At 36.3% G+C, this 14,178-nt stretch overlaps 1 protein-coding gene across 2 annotated transcripts in view; it reads right to left on the reverse strand.

Moving 5' to 3' along the window:
- Positions 1-14,178, reverse strand: part of adam12b (ADAM metallopeptidase domain 12b) — a 132,862-nt gene that overhangs the window by 59,699 nt on the left and 58,985 nt on the right. For both annotated transcript variants that reach the window (XM_038285366.1, XM_038285365.1), the window contains exons 4-9: positions 7,783-7,861; positions 4,944-5,020; positions 4,097-4,286; positions 1,755-1,820; positions 915-986; positions 309-478 (exon numbers count right to left, since the gene is read on the reverse strand). In XM_038285366.1, coding sequence (XP_038141294.1) covers positions 309-478; positions 915-986; positions 1,755-1,820; positions 4,097-4,286; positions 4,944-5,020; positions 7,783-7,861 — 654 coding nt within the window. The remainder of the gene's footprint in view (positions 1-308; positions 479-914; positions 987-1,754; positions 1,821-4,096; positions 4,287-4,943; positions 5,021-7,782; positions 7,862-14,178) is intronic.

Below are 14,178 nucleotides of genomic sequence, written 5' to 3' on the forward strand. Positions count from 1 at the left end.
CGTACTTTTGTATGATATAGTGTTTTAGCCTTTTGTTTTTGTAAACAAATATTTCTATACTGCATTTCATTTAATATTTGTATACATTTTTTTTACATTTACTTTATTTTGTGTTTTTATTCTAAACATTTTAAAAAACAGCCAGTCCTCATTGTTAATTTTTTAACCCTTTTGTTTAATAAAAAATATAAATAAACTGCAGGATTGATAAGGAGTATCGTTAAGAGTAGCAGTATCTATAACTCCTTAATGATACCTGTCCCCATTATCGACTGATGTCACATTTTGAGGTCAAACTTATCATTTACCTTATGAGCTGGGCGTTGTCATGAGGTTTCTGGGGCAACAGTTTCACCTTCCTCCAGTCTAGGAACTCATGCAAGGTGTTGAAGGGATCTTGAGTGATGGGGCATTTATCGGAGTCGCTCCATACCTCCAGACCAACCAGAGCCACCCTGATGTTGAGGGCCCTGTAAAACTAAGGATGGTGCAAAGCGGAGTCAGATCTAAGCTTAACATGCCCTACATTCTTTGTACAGATGTGCAAAACACTATGAAAGATGTTTTACTCTAGTAACGTATGATCTATATCATATTTCTAAGACCGCTTAAGCTTCAAAGGCTATTCAGAGCCGAAGATACATCAACTGATTTGTTTTAGTTTTTTTCTTACACAGAGTATATCTTTCCCAATGCTATATCAGCGCTTCCCTAAAATATATCAGTCTGCCTGCTGCATGTTGAAGCAATAGATCCACGGCTCTGGTTCACATCTAAGGCAGATGCTTTAACGGAAAATTAATATATCACACCATCCCTTTTCATTAATCTCTGCTACCAGCAGAAGTTCTATTAAAAAAAAAAAAGAAGAAGTGATTTATTCCCCTCACACAACTGGAGTGAACATGTTTTACCTTGTCCACATAATTGGCTATCTCTGCCAGCCGTTGTTTGACTTTCTCCAGGTCTCTTCCCTGTTTCTGAAACTAAAAGAAATTGCATGTTAGCTGTGTGACAAATTAGGATCCACATGATGCATGCTTTGAGATAAAATAATGGAGGACAAGCTTTTGACCAATTCAATATCAGTGAATGCACTCAAAGGGAAAATTTAGCGTTGCTGGCTTCTTTGAATTTTCCAAGGCAATATTTTGTTTTCCATTCTGTGTGTTTTAGGTATTTGTCAAGCTGTGACCATCTGGATCTAGAAAAATCCCCGATGTTACAGAGACGTATGGCGTGACTGCAGGGAGCAGGTCTACTGGCAGACAAAACAGGCACCAAGGCTTTGGATGCAAATTGAAGCAAAGTCCAACCATCTATTTTCACCCTGCTGTGTGATCCACCTGCACTTTAAATCTGAGAAACACATTAAACCTCTCATATTTATGTTGAGTTCCTTTCTTTCCATTCAGGTCAATGGTAGCAGCAGAGCGATAGGAAGAGGAAACCCCAAAATGAGTTTTTCAGTGCTTATGGGACACTCCTGTATATTCAAGCGGCTTTGTCCAGTTTCCTTTTTGCTTTGTTAAGGAAGTCAAAACAGAAATGCCTGCTAAGAGAGAAAAAAAAAAAAAAAAACTACTGCTGCAGGAACATGGTGGGTTTTTGCACACTCACCACATTCAGCAGCTTCCAGAGAGACCTGTTCTGCGTTTACAGCAGCTTACTGTGCTTCTTTATGCTTATACCATTAGGGCATGGTGGGGTTTTTAACACATTTATGGTGTTAAGCAGAAAAGAAGTTTCATTACCTCTCTGTTGTCTGCAACGATTATCAGCTCCACGTATTTGGTTGTCTTTTGAGCATTCCTTTTATGCTGAGGAAGAAAAATAAGAATAAGTCAGGAAAAAGTTAGAAAGTTACTAAAGTTTGAAAGTTTATCTTCTAAACAATTTTTCTCAGTTTAATTTAACATAGACATTGATCTCCTTAAAGTCTGTAACTTCTGAAAAGCATTTTTGAACAACGACCTACATAAGTAGAGCTTTTGGCTTTAGTGCGAAAAAATTATCTGAGATCTTATCTCTGTTACAGGATGGGATTTAATAGAGGTAAAGGTCTCTTAATAATTAAAGTATTTTAAAAAAATGAGCAACATCTTAAATTTTTAAGGTATTTAAAAAATAATGGCCTTGTTTTTCTTTCAATTCAATATTTAGAAGGAACACATGAAACACATAACAAAATTTATTTTTTCTTTTCCAAAAAAACTTAACTGTTGTATTATATCTTTTTATGAAATGATTTGATCTAAACTCTAAAATTATGAAGAAAATATTTTGTTTTGAATTTTACTTAATAATTTCAATCTGTGCGCTAAGAACTGAAACAGATTTTATTTTTCCTGATTGGTCAGTCTATGAATTGTTAAGGCTGCTCACCAACACATTTATATTGTACAGACATTCATATATATATATATTCAGTGCAGTGTAAGTATTTATGAAGCACACTAAAAGAAATACCATCAAAGCTAATGATCAATAATCAAACAACATTTTACCTTTATAGTTTATGAGTAAGCTCAATAATTTTAGAAGAAAATAAGTAGAATAATTTTATCTCCACTAAAGACAAAGGCAAGTTTTGGCCAGCTGTCATCTAAATGCACATTTTTATCAGATAGTTTTCCATGCTTGATATTCACATTGATAATTGTATTTATTTTGAAATTTTGAAAGTGTATAAGTTGCTCTCATATAGTTAATCCTGTTATTTAAAAGGTGTCTAATTATGAAGAAATAGAAGTCATTTTGTAAAAAGTCTTTCTATTTGAACAAAATACCGGTAAGGCAAATCATTTCCGAACAATTAATATATTCGGGCTAAATTGGGAGGAATAAAAATGGCAAAAAAAGAACCAAAATTAAAAACCATTTTCCAGCTCTTAACAGGGGCAATAAACTAAAACCCAGAGGTGTCAAGTAACAAGAACAAATACTTTCTTATCTTACTTAAGTAGAAATTTTGACTATTTATATTTACTGGAGTAATTATTTTTTGGACAACGTTTTACTTCTACTCCTTACATTTGTTTTTTGCTAATATCTTAATTTTCTACTCTTTACATTTAAAAATGCCACAAAACTTGTTAGTTTTGTTTCATTTTCGTTATGGCCTGGTGGTATTTAAAATAAAACAAAAAACATAAAAATAATTTGTCTTATCAAGACAATTAATTTCTTTGTGGTTGGTCTCGGTACCGTACCAACTTCTTGTTCACCACATACTTAAATAAATTGCATTTCAAGATGATTCATATATTTGATACAGACAATTAGGTCTAAGGAAGTTATCATCCAGAGTTGCTTAGCTTAATAATTAAAGCCTAATTCTACTTTTATACATTAATTAGCTTTAAAAACTGTACTTTTACACTTTTACTTGATTGAAAAGCTTAAGTTAAAAAGCTCAAGTAGAATTAATACTTCTAATTAACATAAATACTTTTGACACCTCTGTTAAAAACTACATTTTTTATGGAAGATCCGGCCACCGGAATGTGTTATTTTCATCATTGCTTTTTTACAAATAAAATTCCACCTTTAGATCTAAACCAAAGATTTTGCCTTTCTCAATATTTTTAAAGCTAAAGGTATACAAAGATGATAGCTTAAATCCAGCAGAAATTGTTATTTGTATTTATGTATCTTTGTTTGCATACAATATGTGATATTTTCAGGTATACTAAGTTCTGTTGAATGAACCCCTAAACTGAGATACTGTCTAACTCTGAGCCCATTAAATTCTTAGGGTTAGGCTCACTTCCTGCCTCAAATAGAGTTCCTAATGTTTGGAAATAGTGGCAGATGGATGCTGCACCTGCTCAATGCAAATGATCAGCCAAATGGTCTGCACGGGCCCTCATTTCTGGGCTCTTAACACAAATGAAATGAGTGTCAAATCCAAAGCTACCCCTCTAGGGAACCTTTCCAAATCTGTGTGATAGCCAATATTCTCATCCTTGGTCAAATGCCTAACATCTAATCATAAGCTCAATAGTAGTCTTTACAGAAATAGTGATGATGAAATACAAGAGAAATAATGATTTAAGAGCTTTGGTTTGCAATAAAAGCAACAATATGAACTCACCCTTGTGTGAAAAGACTGAAAAGGGCTTTTGATGTAGGTTTCAGGGGTAACAGAGGACAAATTAAAGCCATGGCCACAGGCTCCAGGGGTCACTTTGAGCTCTTCCGCTCGATAAATGAAGTGGGCCCGAGCGTCACTGCCAGATACAGGCTCAATAACAAATGCCTTGTTTTCAAGTGCAATGAAGCCTCTGCAGAGAAAACATCCCAAGTAAGAAAACAAAGCTTCAAAGCCTGAGCACTTTCTCAAATGCAGGCCTTGATTAAATGTGGCTGTCTCTAATGGAACAACTGAGGCAGCTTCTAGCCCACTTTTTTTCCTGAAAAGTGTTTTTATTAGGCCACATGTAGCTGTGGTTAAAAACCAACGACTTTGCACATAAAAACTCTGCAATATAAGCAAATAAATTTAGATGCAATAAAACCTGGAATACCACATACAACTTTTTTTTTATAAACTCTGATTCAGAAAGTATCTTAGTTTCTTAATGAAACAATCTGCGTCAAAGCTAAATAACAAGAGAGGCAACAAAGCAACATTTTACAACTTGGTAAACACTTACTTCATCAAAGCAGCAAAACTTGATTTACCATTAGCAACAGATGCAAATTACTGTCAAATTGAAACCAAGTACACAATAAGCGTCTCGGTTACAAATACATTTGTGTGACATTTTACTCCTGAGAGGTGCACCGCAGCTTACTGACAACAGCCTTAAGGAGGCTTAAGAATGATTGGCTGCTGCACTGAGTGACTTAAGTAACTCCAAACTCTGCAGCAGCAAGTAGGACTTAAAGGGCAGCTTTGAGATGCACATTGAATACAAAATGATTTACTTGTCACTCACCGAAGGCCCAAGCAGGCACTGAGGGTTACATCAGAGTTTGGATACTCCTGCACTTCTCCGTGGTAGTAGCAGTTGTTCTAAAGAGAAACAGTCCTCCCATTTTAGAAAGAAAATTTAATAGAAAACCCACTTGATATAAAATGGTGTTATAAAAGTATTAATAGCTCTTTAAGTTCTCTAGATATATTTATAAAAACTTAACAACACATGATTTTCATCACATTTTAGCAAATGAAGTCCTGAGAAGCGTAGTACCCGTCGGATTTCAGCTCCCTGAGTTGCTAGTGTCTTTACCAACTTTGCACATACCACAATTCTTAGCATTTAGCTCAAATTATCAGGGGGAAAATGTTGCAACCCATGGTTGCATTGTCCTCTAATTGATTCCTATGTAACGGCAAACTGGATTACTTAAGTCTTTCTTTGAATAATCATCCCTTTTCTTGCCACTCCTACAAGGCATGATTCTCCCTGAGGATCTCTACAAGCATTGGGTCTCTGGTTCTTAATGAAATCTGTGACTAAAAAGGACTGAATACAAAGTTTATGTTTGTCAACCACAACACTCCTACGATAAAGAAAAAAACATTTTTGGTTGCAATATTATAAAATGTAAAAAAAAAAAAAAAAAAAAAAAAAAAAAAAAAACACCTATAAAACATTTGCAAGGCTTTCTAATAAAAAAAACACAAAAAACAGTAAGGAAAGGTGCTTGTCATTTTGTGAGGTGCTATTGTTCCTCCAACTTCACTTCAAAAGAGCAAAAGAGGACAAGACAAAATGACACAATGCTTATTCTGTCATACCCATGTTCCTTTCAATTAGTATGCTCTGCTGAGCGGTTTCTGCTCCTCTACTGCTCCTCACAATCAGGCCGCTTAAAATGAATGCAGTCAGCACGGTTTCGGGGAGAAGCAGGAAAGCTGACATGCATGTGAGGTGACAGCAATATGCAAATATCCTGCATCATTCCATCACATAAGAGTCATCTAGTGGAAAACACTCTTTATAGGACATTGAATTTGACCAAAAGTAAAGAAATGTTTGTGTTTTCCTTCCATATAAATACATGTCTATTTGGTCCTTTAGGCTAAACCTTAACTTAAACTATCTTTACTTGCTTTTCTATAATAACTAATCAGTACATGTATGTTAAAAGTTTAAATATTTACACAACAGTGATTGCAGGAACTGTAGTGGCATGTTTTGATATTTGGGTTGCTTTGAACTTGTAGAAATCTGCTTTGATCTCTCTTGGACAAGCTTTTGTGGTTATAATTTCTGAATATATTTAAAATGTATACATCAGGAGAGTTATACATATCAGGTAAATTATTAACTGTTTTCTAAAATTTGAACAGATACTGAATTCAAAAAATCGGAACTCTTCCCCTTAAATACTGCTGGGCAGTAAGGTCTCCATTTGCCGTCTAATATACTGAGGTTTAGAAGAAAAGGTAAGTGGAGGTTAGTGATTCGGGTGCTGCTATAATGATACCCATTAGTAGAAAGACATTACAGTCATGGCTTTGCTTTGTTTGACCCAGTTAATCTCTGCTCTCACAAAGAAACATATCAGGCTGATTGTTTTTCAAAAGGTGCAAAGAGAAAACTAAACCTCTAACCCGCATTTTAGCTCAACCCCTCTGAACTCAAATCAGGAAATGTATGATGTTCAACAAAGTCCAATCTAGGATCAGGATTTAATGGCTAAAGGTGTCTTAAGCAACACAGTGGGGATCCCATCATTAGTGAATTTTCTTTTAGCACATCTTTGACACACACACACGTCAACACTTGATTGGTAGGAGCTGCTTGAAAAAGTAAGGTTGCAGTGGGAGGGCTTAATTGTCTTTTTAAATGACTAATTTCATCCTGAAGCTTGAAGGGCTGAATTCTTTTGCTGTGTTTTGGTAGTTTATTTATATGATTCTTCCTTTTACCAATTCCTAATATTAATAATTATGGTAAACAAAATGGTGACGACAGAAACTGAAAGTTTGTTTTTCAATTAAGGTTATTTAAGGCAGTGCAGCATGTCAGACGCTTGCAGCATCCATCAACTGGGAATGAACTGTGGGAGAGAGAGGGTAAGGCTGTGTGTGGGAGGAAAGAAACTATAAACGACATTCAGAGCTAAACTGGAGAACCGCGGCTCCAAGCTGTGAGTGAACTGCTAAAATGTCCCCACAGCTGTTCACTTAAACACTGTGATTTCACTCCAACTGAGATACAAAAGGCCAACAGACAAATGTTGTTACATAGCAGAAATGTTGAATGCAATAAATCACAGGCTTCTATACCGCCATCAAAACTGTTTCTCCTATGCTGTATGGTATTAATAATAGCAATCTGGAGCCAAGTAAAATGAAATATCACTGAAGAACAATACTCTGGCCCCTTTACTTGAGCTGATTTCAATCAGCCAAGAACCGCAGCAAGTAGATTTGACAACAACTATCAATTCAAAGTGAAGAACAATCTTTTACTTGTGCCGCTCCCCCTAGAAACATAACAAACATATGACCAAGAAAAAAAGCAGCTAAAAAGGGATTTCATGAGGAATCCTGATGCGAAGGCTGGCTGGAAAAGGACAAGTATGAAGGGTAGCTTATCATCAAATAGGCCACATTATGTCCAGGTTTTAAAACCTGAGAGGGCTTTCTAACACCTTAGCGCAACTGGATCTAAATTTAATCTAAATGCCTTTTCTTAAACTTCCCCCCATCCCACTAAAACGAAGAAAAGGAATCTTTCTTGAACATTTTATACAATGTCAGTTCAGGGCGTTGCACCATGTCAACTTGATGTGACCACAAGCCCCGGAGTTTCAGCGTACCGTGAAGTTGTGAGTACCAGTGATTGCACTTCCATCCTCCCTGTAATGCGTCTCAGTGTAGTGGCTTGCAAAAAGACCCCTGAGAAGAGAAAAGAGAACAAATGTTAAACATTCAAGAAATTGAAGTGAAACGAAAAGCACAGCAGCTTTTATCTAACATCTATCAAAAAGCAACACTCATAAAAAATATGGGCATTATAAGAGTGTTTATGCCGTGTTCAAAACATCTTTAGCCTTACCTCCCCCTTTCTTACTCCATTTTTAAACATGTCCTTTAGGGTCTAAAGTCATGTATTTTTCCCTCTACGTCCTCACTGCATTTTATTCCACAAATACCTGCCGAGTGGCCCTATCAGGGTTTCACTGTCTATTGGTCCTGGAGAATCAAATTCCAAATAACCCTTTTTTAAAGCCATGGAAACCAGTGAGGAGCAGAACTTTAAGGGTTGAGCCTATAAGCTTCACCCTTAGGGCCTATCGCTGGTGAGTTAAAGGAAGAGCAGAATGGAGTCTATATATGTCAGTCCAGACCACAAACAAAGCATCTGCTCAAACAGTCAGTCTTCACCATGTGTAAATATGCGCTTTGAGGCTCCCTTCGCAGCCAAGGAGGAGAAATGATCTCTGTTTAGGTCAGAGCCAGAGATTGCTGCTGCTGTGAATGATGAAGACAAGGGTTACAGTATAAACTTTAACAGTATAGGGGAGTAGAGAATATAAGCTTCCATGTTCACAGGTTGTTTCATGCTTCTCTTTGATTCAGGTCATAAGACGTAATGTAAATTTAGTCAAATTCAAACCTGAACACAACTGCACAGATGTAAAACAAACGCCCTCTAAGTATCCTAGGGACAAAATGCTGAATTTTCATCATTTAATTTGCTTGTAATCTCTGACTTTAGCATGAGCTAAATGTCTATTGCATCAAAAGTAGGTATTGTCCATGTCTGTGTAGATACTGTGAAATGATATTTTGTGTAAAAGCAGATGGGCACAGAGAGTGTTTGTAACGGGAATGGAAAAGCAGCCCTTGTTTGCAGCTGCATGGTCACAGTGACATCAGGCATGATGGAGTTACAAAAAGTAAATTACTGCCAAAAAATATGCAAGAGTTGAAAAATCTTAAAATGAAACAAATAAAGGCTGACTGACAAATAAAAACTTAACTGACTGGGTTTCAAAGCAACATTTCTAGTTGGTCTGTTCTAGTTTGTCTGTTGAGCATAACTCACAAAAACAGAAGAGAGCATGAGGGATTATGAATCTTGTATTCAGAGGGAATCACAGAAATCTCTCACAACAGGTAATCCAAAAACAGCATCAGTATCCAGAAATACTGCATTAGATGAAACTAGATTATTACTATAAATCACCTTTTTGGACTTCTTTATCTCCCCTGCACATTAAAAGCTTTTTTTCCCCTTTTTTTAACTTGCTTTTCATAATAAGATCCATCATCTGCTGTCCAAGCATTAACACATTTAACTTCATTAAATGCTTATCATGCCCTTAATGGGCCTTTTCATGTCATTAGCAACCTCTACACCAAATCGGATAAACCAAGCTGCTGGTAATCACACCGAAAAGAGCAGTACTGTACATCTCATTAAAATTGCATGACACATCAGAACATAAGCATAAGTTAAAGAACCGGCATGTAAGAGTAACCCAGTGTTACAGGAATAACAAATAAGTAGAGCCTTTATAGCAATTACACATAGATATTTAGCCTAAAAAGGCTAAATCCAAACCCTCTATTAGTAGTAAAGATGGGATTTGTGTCACTTTGGTTAATTCCATGCAAATGCTCATGTTGGGTAAGCCAGCTTTGGACAGCACAGTCGATCGTGACAGACTACAGGCCTTAGAGAAGCTGCAGGATTTACACGATGGAATCTCCCTGTAATCAACTCCTTGGCAAGGGTATACAGAGTTTATGAGGCCAGGGATGTCTACAGAGGGTGTGTATGTAAAGAGTTTCCTCTACCCTCACTGCTTGTATTTTAGCTCTGCGGTGTAGAAATGTGTGTTTTATGTCGCTGGGGATCAGATGTTTATGGTTTCCTTTTAACATTGCTCTGTTACCACATCTGTACACGCTATTAAATTGGAGTTGCTGGACCAGTACAAATGTTTTAAAAGCAACATGGGTTTCTTTACACTTCAGCATGTGTTGAAAAAAAAGAGACGAGAGAAAAATCTATGAGTCATCTCAACATCAAGTGTCTTTTTTTTCTCTTAATTCTTTAAAACACATGTGAGAAGAGGATTACTCTTGATACTCTCTCAATTTCTAATTGCTTTCAGGGATACTACTTCCTTCCAAATCCATCTTTGTCAAGATAAACATGCAGCCAATCAATTCTAATTTAGACTGATGACAAGTTGCGAATAAGGATCTGAAAACTGCCCAAGTTCTAAGTAGACAACTTGCATAAACTCTGAGTCATCACATTAATTTTCTTTAAGCAGTTTCTTTTGACCAGAGGCAGGTGGAAGACTATGAATGGAGTAAAAGTCCTCAGGGTTTCAGGAATCTATGTACTTTTCATTTGTCCCATTTGAAGAAAAAAGTTAGTTTAAGCTTCAAAGTGATGCTACAGTTGTTATGAAAATGAAGTGAAATGCTTTAATAAATGCTGCAGGATGTGACTGTGTGTTGCTGTTCACTAGTGGTATATTGTGATCTCTGGCGGAACAATCTTCTCACTCAGTTATTTAGGCTATACTGCAAAATAGAATTGCCATGATTTGTATTTCTGATAAAGATGTGTTAAAACCCTCTCAAATAAATTCATGTTTTAGTACAATAACATATTCTGAACTGAACATAAAAAAATTAACTTTTGAGTATGTTCATTCACTGTGCAAAAAGAATACATTTTAAGAATATATCATACTACTGGTTGTCCTTGATTTATCCAGAACGTGGGGCAGCAGTCTAAGTCTTCTCAGCTGACTCCTCCTGATGTGGAGGGTAAGCAGCTCTGACCTAAATAGGCTGAATCAATAAATCAAAGTAATAGTGAATAATCAATTATTGAATTAATTGTCAACTAATATGGTAATTCATCAATAATTAACTCAAGTATAGAGACTCTAAAACATGCCTTTATCTGACAGAGCAAAATAATCATTTGTTGCAGCCCTAATTGTGGACCCATCTGGGCAAGCTCTCATGATCCTTCAAGCACTCTTCAGTGGGTCGAGATCAGGGGTGGGTATTGCCAAAGAAGTCACGATTCGATTCGAATCACAATTCACAGGCCACGATGCGATTCTATCACGATGCATCACAATACTTGAATTATTGCGATGCATTGCAATATTTTCTCCTCCATGTTTTGTTCTTGAATGACTCGGCACAGTATCCCACGGTCGGAAATGCTTGTGACACAAGGCAGCGTGCGTCAACACATTTGCAGCGACATCTACTGGACTGGAAGTTGTATTACACTTGTTTTTGGCTGATGTTCGCCAACCATTCATGCAATTTTATTTATTCATTTTTTAAAATTAATAATCGATTCTTGGCATCAAGAATCAATGCAGTAGATCACGAAAACTAGAATCACGATGCATCATCATCACGATTATTTTGCACACCCCTAGTCGAGATTGGGTCTAGTGTTCCACGGATGGAACGGGAACAACACTGCTCTTCTAGAGGCCGAAGTTAAACATTTAGCTGGACTCTCATCTTTAACATGCTGGTATATGTCTTCCTTGGAAGGCCAAGATGTGTACTCCCCCCTTTAGTTGGAACACACTTCAATGGGTACCACCAATCCAGGGACATTGTCTCAAACCACCACACAATATTAAAGAGGTGTGTGAACTCTGATAGTCCAAACACCAGGGACCTAGGGTAATCAGGGTGGACCCATTGGCAATAGAGGCAGAAGACATGGTCAACTCAGACTCCATGTCCCCAGTTTCCCCTGGAATCTGACAGACAAACAGCAGTTCAAAAGCCTTCATGATGACACCCAGTACAGCAAAGCCAGGAACTCAGCCTGTAGCCAGGCCTTGGTTGAAGTTCATTAGGAAAGCGCCTAGCTCATGGGGTTATCATGCCAGACAATCCTGAACGAGAGAGGCAAGGCCTCCCTAGCAGCTCACTACCTGCAAGGGAAACCATGCGGGTGTGGTGGTAAGGAGATCGGGCAGCAGTGAGTGGCAGAGGAGAACTGATCCATGGGCTCTGAAAAATATGTATTTCTAACTATATCACTGCTGGCACAACTGCCTTTCGTGCTGTTTTTAAAACTACGTACAACACCCCTTTGAAATTTCAGATACAAACCACCTCTAACATATGTTTGTCTTTTTAGCCGCCCAACAGCTTTTTAATAGTATTCCCTCTGTAGACTGTAGTGTGGGGCTATAACAATCAATTGGATTAATCGTCATTAATCGAGGAGTGCAATTATCATGAATTAATTAAATATACAATAATAATGTAAAAAGACTCTAAAACATGATATTTTTTAAAAGAACAAAAACATTCGGAGCAGTGAGCAAAACCTGTAGAGGAACTCTTTACATTTTCAAGATAAAATGCCCTGTATATACGGTATGTTATATGTAGAACTCCTCATGTATTATTTTTAACCACTGGATTGATTTGTTCTGCTTAGTTATTTACAATTAGGAATTAACTATTTTGTCCAAAATCTAAATTGCTTTTTTTTTTTTCATCAGTTCTACATTTGCAGATTTATTTTGATTTTCCTCTGCACTAACCACTAATCATGTAAGTGTTTCACTACAGAGTTTCAGTGTTTTCATGAATTTGAAAGCACACTGCTTTGGACTGGCAACCAGAGTGTTCTCCACCTATTGCCCATAGAGTGCTGCTCTATACAATATTTATAATTAAGTCAATGTTTTAATGAAATATCAATTAGGTAATTAGGTTTTTAGACAATACCATAATAAAAAGTTGTAACGTGTTACTAAAAAAAGTCATTTGAATATGTAATTGCTGCAGCTAGCAATGTAAGAATACATAAGCTAGGACTAGTTATCTCTTGCAGTCTGTGTGCAGTTTTACTAAGTAGTAAAATGTATGGATAGCAACTCATTACTAACATTCATAGCCAACAGTACTTTGTAATGTTGAAAGACCAAATTATTATTTTTTTTATTGCTAAGTCTTTATTTATAGTACCGTTCATTAGTAAAGCACTGATTACCAAAATGAGAGTGATAATGTGACCTACATGTGTTGCGCAGATCAGAGAAAATAATTATAATGCAAGCTCAAAACCCTTATGGCATTGTATGCAAGCTGTCATGTTGTTTTCTCCTTATATTTATATGTCCAAAGTTTTTCAAATACAGGCAGGTAATACGTTATTGTTCATTAGTATAATATGTGTATATATTTTTATCTTTATTATCTTGTGTGGTTGGTTGTGTGTATATATATATATATATATATATATATATATACTGTAACTGGAGCATGTAACAAAAGTAATTACCCTCTGGAATTATTAAAGTATTTCTGATTCTGATTGATTGCAACATGGTAAACTCCCTTTCACGCCATTCTTTTTTATTTATATTAGTAAAAACCTCTAAAAAAATATCAACTTTCTTTCTCTTGATACATATGCCCTACTAAGATGTTTTCTATTTCATCAAATCCAGAATACGTAAGCGTTGTTGCTGCAGTATGAAAAAATGACTCAGACTTGCAAGGTATTAGCACTTTTGTAAGGCACTGAAAGTCAGCATTTTGGCTCAGAAACAAAAATAATGCAGGTGTGCCATTTCACATGCAAACAGAATGGTAAACAATTCTCACAAAAGAGCTTCAACGTTTATATAGTAGTCAGTATCTATCATTAAGACTCGATGCCTCTAAATGTGCATAATGTTCATTAAACATGATTTCATATCTAATTAACAATGCACCATTCCCCGTCCAGGTTAATTGTGATAAATGACTGGCTCATTAGCAGCTTCCTTTGGGAGGCAGAAAATACTATTATTTGCCTTGAAAAACAATCTCCCATCTTTTAAATTCCACACCTCACAAATACTTCTTCATAGTTAATTTACCTTGACTGGAAATTAATTTACTACATGAATTATTGATTGTTTTGCATAAGTGTAATGGTGGCTAGTAAGCATCTCATGCTTCTACTTTTTAATTGTATATTAAGGTATGATTATATATTTGAAAGCAGATAAATCACCAACATCCTGAATCAGGACATTCGTCATACAGTGGGGCTGGAATAGTTGCTGGGAAACCTTGAACCAGGGGTCTTAGATTTCTTTCACTCTTATACACACACACACTTACACACACATGTTTGTACTGCCATCTTTATGTGGACTTTGCATTGCTTTCACTTCATTTTGCATTAATTTGTATGGGCT

Source organism: Cyprinodon tularosa, unplaced genomic scaffold (genome assembly GCF_016077235.1).
Source record: "Cyprinodon tularosa strain WSP-4 unplaced genomic scaffold, ASM1607723v1 ctg210, whole genome shotgun sequence".
Classification (NCBI taxonomy): Eukaryota; Metazoa; Chordata; class Actinopteri; order Cyprinodontiformes; family Cyprinodontidae; genus Cyprinodon; species Cyprinodon tularosa.